Source organism: Myotis brandtii, unplaced genomic scaffold (genome assembly GCF_000412655.1).
Source record: "Myotis brandtii unplaced genomic scaffold, ASM41265v1 scaffold486, whole genome shotgun sequence".
Lineage (NCBI taxonomy): Eukaryota > Metazoa > Chordata > Mammalia > Chiroptera > Vespertilionidae > Myotis > Myotis brandtii.
In genome coordinates this window covers 606195-612513 of record NW_005368569.1, presented here as the reverse complement: position 1 = coordinate 612513, position 6319 = coordinate 606195, and the positions used below count along the sequence as shown (strand labels likewise).

Here is a 6319-nt window from a genome sequence, read left to right as displayed (position 1 = left end):
CCAGCCGGCATGGCACAGTGGTTGAGTGTCGACCTATGAACCAGGAGGTCATGGGTCAATTCCTGGTCAGGGCCCTGGCCCAGGTTGCTGGCTCGATCCCCAGTGTGGGGAGTGCAGAAGGCTGCCAATTAATGATTCTATCTCATCATTGATGTTTCCTCTCTCCCTCTCCCTTCCTCTCTAAAATCAATAAAAATATGTTAAAAAATAAAAGTCAATCTTTACCTTTAAAAAAAAAGAGAGCTAATAAGAGTTCACAGTGAAAAAGGCAGACAATACACTGGCCTTTCTTCTTTCAATATACTAATTAGAAAGCAGGAAATCTATTAGGCAGAGAAAAAAACATATGCTCAGAGAAACAGCTGGGATGTCTGTATTCTCTTGGCTGTCCCACAAGTTACGGAATCAGATACATTTATGACCATGCTGGCTCCAAAACAGGATTCATGCTCTGTAATTCAAGTAAATGCTCCAAGGGTGCACCAGGGTTTAGTGGGCGTGAAGAGCAAAGGTTGTCAGACAAGCAGTCTTCAGCTCTAGCAACAAACCTTCAGGTGAGCACAATGGCAGTGATTCACGTTTTACTTCTGAGTTAAGATCTAGATTAGAAGGAATACTAATGGCTTCAGAATGAAAGAACCAAGGCTTAAGCACTCAAAAGAGAACTTCTTAAAATGAAGTCCTATTGCTAACCAGTTGCACTGAAAACCTACAGGGAAACATCCCCAAGCTAGAAGTATACCAACACTGGAATGAATGTCTCTGGGACATGGACAAACATGAGGAAGTCAATCCTAGTTATTTGCTTTTCTTTCAGTGCATGGCACGAGGGGGTGAGGTGAGGAGAGGGATCAACTAATATAGTACAGGAAGATAAAAATGTCAGTTTTGTGGGATTTTATTTGTGTTTCCATTTAGGGACACATTTCCTGTTGTTTAAATGCCACCATAATTCATCACATGAAACTCACCTCCCAAAAAAGGATCCACATGGTTTCATTTTCCAACTGACACAAGTCTGTGCAGCCCACAGAAGTCATTACAGGTTACATTTATTTTTGCCCCCTCTCCTATTCTATATATGGTCCAGTTCCTGAGGAGAAGCAATGTGATTTATCCCACATTCTAGGGGCAAGTGTCCCATCTGACAAATCTCCCTCTGCCCCCCTCTCCACTGCCTCGGGATGCACATGGGGAGCCTTGGTTAGTGACTACTCTCAGGTCCTTCCTGTTTCACCTCTCCAGATTCAGGATAAATCTTAAGTCTATAATCCACTGCAATAAACCAGTCCTGCCTAATCGGCTGACACAAGGAGAGCACATTTTCTCCTTCCCTGCAACCATGTGAAATGGAAGCATTCTTTGCAATTAGAAGCAGCAGGATGAGGGAGCTTAGCATAGAAAAGACAGGAATTAACAGAAGAATGTTTGAGAGGTATAACCAGAATGGCTAACTGGTTTATGACTAAACCCCCAGAGGCTTAAACCCTGGAGACAATATTAATGCAGGAAAGGCCAGGAGTTAAGGCTTAGACAGAAGTTACCTCCTAGTATGGCTCAAAAGTTCAGGGGATAGGACCCAGTGGAAGGAACCAAAAGCCATACAAGTAAATTCTGCTGGTCCAGAGGCCTAGCCCCTCTCATCCTCAGCTGGAAATCAAGACAGGTCATTCCAAGCATGCTGACAGCAGGCCTGTTTGCAAGTTTGAGACTCAGTTTTAAAATAAGCTAAAATAGGACTAGAATGCAGCACTGCAAAGTCTTTTCACAAGTATAATCATGAGAAAGGTTAGAATATTGCATAGAAAAGTGTTCTGTAATATCCTTTGTAACCTAGGTCTTAGTAATTAAAACAATCAAACAAACTAAACCTCCCTTCATAGTCTAGAAGTTCATGATTACGAATTGAGGAAAATGATCAAGTTTGCAGTTTTGCAGCAATACCTCAGAAGATCCTGAAATTCTTCATGTTTAGAATTGTGATTAAATTTACCACTTGGAGCCCAGCCAGGGTGGTTCAATGGTTGAGCATCAACCCATGAACCAAGAGGTCCTGGGTTCGACTGCTGTTCAGGGCACATGCCTGGGTTGCGGGCTTGGGGTGTGCTGGAGGCAGCCAATTGATGTTTCTTTCTCATCGATGTTTCTATCTTTCTCCCTTTCCCTCTCTCTAAAATAAATAAACATATTTAAAAAAATATTTACCATTTGGAGGGTCAAGCTGACAGTTTAACAAGTTTCTTTATAAAAGGACCTGGGCTACATGAGCCCAAGCAAATGTATGTCTCTATGCTCTGCCCTCTCTGCTTAGAAGAGGTGACCAAAACACCCAGGGGCATGAAATCACCGCTATTGTTTTTAAACTTGGGCTGCTTGTCTTCTTTTCTTTTCACATTAGTCTATTATTAAGCAAGCTACACCTGACTACCCTTTTAACAGGTTTGAATAGCCAGTTTAAGAATAAGTGAAAATATCTGAGAACATTTAAATGAACCTTGGCAATAGGATGAGAAATTCTTAACCTCTCTTATCATATGCATCAATTGAGTCTGAGTTAAAATACACCACAGTGACAGTGATATCATCCCTGTACATTCTCGCCAAGTCCTCTGGCAATGTCAGCATTGCGGTCAGCCGTTCTGGATCCATCTCCCCATACTCATTGCTCCCTATGGCATGTCTGATCAGACGTGTGGCTGCATTTTGGTCGGCAACATGAAGCCCCTGGGCTTTCCTCTGCAGCAGCAGGCTTTGCATGAGCCCCAGGTTGGCTGGTCTCTGGGCCAGGTCTGGCTTGTGCCGACCTGCTTCACTCAGGTGCTCCACCACCAGTCTCACCACATCCTCATTGTCCAGTACGTCCCATAGGCCATCTGACGCCAGCACAAGGAACTTATCCTGGGGCCTCAGCCTGTGGTATGTGATCTCAGGCTCAGCAGTCAGGTAGGGTGGAGTGTAGTAGTGCTGTGGGGTGAACTGGTAAATGTTGAGGGCCTCGGTGTCAAAGCCTCTCTCCAGGACACTGCGCTGCAGCTCTTTACTCCACTTCAGCTGGACATCTCCGAATGCCCTGCAGGGCATGAGGATGCCCAGCAGCCTGTCGTCCATGATGACTGTCCTGTCTTCTGACTCAGGATGCTCCCTCTTCAGCCGTGACAGCTCAGCCTGGTTCCAGGCATTGTGGTCGCAGGTAAGGGGCAGACAAGACCACATGCCATTGTCCTCCTGGACACCAAGGATGGCCCGGCAGTCACCAGCATTTGCCACATGCAAGTGAACCCCATCAACATGGGCCACGCAAGCTGTTGCCCCAGAGAAAGCAACCTGGAGGGAAAGGTTCCTTGTCATCTCGTCTTCCAAAGGGGCCTGGATTTCCAGCGAGATGTCAGAATCGAGTCTCTGGAAGGAGTACATTAATGCTTCCTTAATGTTCAGTCCCATTTCCATGTGCAGTTCAAGCAGCTCCTGCCAGTAGACCCGGAGGTGATCAAGGTGCACTGATGTGACATCCTTGTAGATACTGTCCCCTGGGTGCTTGAGCCACTGCAGGATGGGCAGCATGGGCTTCATGCTTTCCATCGCTTCCTCCATCTGCTCCAAGGTCTGCTGAGACATCAGTGACACTGCCACGTAGTAGAAGAGCCTCTCACTTACTGCTTGAGCACATGCATGGCCTCCATGTCCGTCAAAGACACCAAACATCAGCCCATTGGTCTGCAGGCAGGAGGCCACACCTCGCCGGTCCTCCACTGGGGAATTGGCAGCCAGCTGGTTGCTCTCAAACCGCAACACTGAATTTGGGACTCCGCTGACGGGGTCAAGAATCTTGTGGGCTGACTCACCAGCTCGCAACACTTCATTTACTTGCTCAGGGCTGAGCTGCAGGTGGAAATCGTCTTCCTCTGTCGATGTGTGTCTGTAGGCTTTCGGCAGAGCAAAGTCACCACACGGGGCATTGTTTCTTAGGGTGCTTGATACCCAGGGAAAGAGCGTCCTTTTTGATTTATTCCTACTTGAGACACACCTTGAATATAAATGCCTGCCCCCTTGTAATGTGGCAATGCTGTTCCTTGCAGAATTTAAGATCCAGTAGGACACAGGACTTGACATTCTGAAACTATACCAGCAAATGTGTTCCTTCAGCAAAAGGGTGTATTTTTTTAAACCTGAAAATTAAAGAGTTTTAAAGTTTCAAATTTAATTTCTCAATAATGACTTCTGAAAACACTTAATTTGCTACTATCCTGAGCAAAAGTGATTTAAGATAAACTATTTAAAAGAGTTCACTCAACTCAAAATACCTAAGCAAGTCTCTCTACCTCCCATTATAACACATAAACACATCCCAGAAAAATGTGAAAAACAGGGTTTATATACACTCTCCACTCCTACAGAGCCACCGTGGGCTTCCCCACAGAGCTCACTCATTCCTCACAGCTGACCCAGGGATCCCCATTTCCTCTCCTTCCCAAATCCTTCCCCTTGCTAGAGCCCAGTGCCTAGCTCCCATGTTCACTCTTCCCAGCAGACTACACATTTATTTAAATCTGCTTTCTCACTAGTCTGTAAGCTCCATGAATTCAGGAACTATGGCTGCCTTACCAGTGGCTCTCTAGGTCCCAGCCCTGTACCTGGCAATACAACAAGCCTTTAAATATTGGCTAAATGTGGATTTTGGGGAGGATTAATCCTCACCCGAGGATATTTTTCCATTGATTTTAAAAAATATATATTTTTATTGATTTCAGAGAGGAAGGGAGAGGAAGAGATAGAAACATCAATGATGAGAGAGAATCATTGATAAGCTGCCTCCTGCACGCCCCCTACTGGGGATCAAGTCCACAACCCAGGCATGTGCCCTTGACTGGAATTGAACTACGAATCCTTCAGTCCACAGGTCAACGCTCCATCCACTGAGCCAAATCAGCTAGGGCAGTGGTCGGCAAACTGCGGCTCTTTGGCCCCTTGAGTGTGGCTCTTCCACAAAATACCGACTTCTGCGCATGGGCCACGAAGTTTCAATCACACTGTACGTGCGCGCCCGCACGTGGTATTTTGTGAAAGAGCCACACTCAAGGGGCCAAAGAGCCGCATGTGGCTCGCGAGCCGCAGTTTGCCGACGACTGGGCTAGGGCTTCATTGATTTTTAGAGACAGTGGAAGGGAGGGAAAAGGGGCAGAGAAAAAGAGAGAAACATCGATGTGAGAGAGACACATCGATTGGTTGCCTCCCGCACGTGCGCTGACTGGGGCTGTGGAACCTGCAACCGAGGCACATGCCCCTGACCGGAATCACACTCAGGACCCTTCAGTCCACAGGCCTACATTCTATCCACCGAGCCAAACCGGCTGTGGTTACATGTGGATTTTTTAAAAAAAAATCTATTTTATTGATTTTTCCACAGAGAGGAGGGGAGAGGGATAGAGAGTTAGAAACATCGATGAGAGAGAAACATCGATCAACTGCCTCCTGCACGCCCCCTACTGGGGATATGCCCGCAACCAAGGTACATGCCCTTGACTGGAATCGAACCTGGGACCCTTGAGTCCGCAGGCCGACGCTCTATCCACTGAGCCAAACCGGTTAGGGCTACATGTGGATTTTTAAAAGGTCCAACTGCACTCTAGGCATCACACTAGCTGTCTAGCATCAGACACACTGCCTGAGCTTCAGTGGCCCATTGGTGGGATGGGAATACTAGTCTCTGAAGGTTTTGTGAGGAATTATGAAATATGATCCTCCTGCTCCAAAAAAAAGGAGTTATTACTTTTATCATTAGGTGTATTATTCTCCAGTCATTCTGCACACATTTTTATACAGTTGCAACCACAACTTTTAATCCCAGTTTTCCTGTTAAGAACGTTTTGTCCATATTACGTTTCATGGATGCCTAATATTACCTTTTGCCATAAACAATCACAATTTACTTAACTATTGCCTATTGTTGGAAATACGAAGGTCATTTCCACTGCTAGTTATAAAACACCACACTGTCCTGCCCTATGCATCAACCCACTTAGGTTTCATCCTACTTACTTCGCAGGCGAGGAGGAATTAGTAGGTCAAAGGCTGCAGATGCATATTGCCCAACTAATTCCCAAAAGGTTCGCATCCGCCTCTGCAAAGGCACGAAGGAAAACAGTTTCCTAGCACCTTCAACAGCCTTTGGTGGTATTTTTCTCTTGGGCAGCGACAACAAAAGCTGCTCTATTTTCTCTTTCCTCGGGTGACCCAGGAGAAAGCGCGTTTCCCACGTGTTTTCGGATTCCGCTTATGACTGCCCGCCCCCCCCCCCCCCCGCCCCCCCACCTTTGTCTGG

The 6319-nt window shown here is 46.3% G+C and overlaps 1 protein-coding gene across 1 annotated transcript in view; it reads right to left on the bottom strand.

Moving 5' to 3' along the window:
* Nucleotides 1-2373: 2373 nt before the first annotated feature.
* Nucleotides 2374-6319, bottom strand: part of PDP2 (pyruvate dehyrogenase phosphatase catalytic subunit 2) — a 4480-nt gene continuing 534 nt past the window's right edge. The window contains exon 2 of the mRNA XM_005876356.2: nucleotides 2374-4166. Coding sequence (XP_005876418.1) covers nucleotides 2518-4110 — 1593 coding nt within the window. The 5' untranslated portion in view covers nucleotides 4111-4166 and the 3' untranslated portion in view covers nucleotides 2374-2517. The remainder of the gene's footprint in view (nucleotides 4167-6319) is intronic.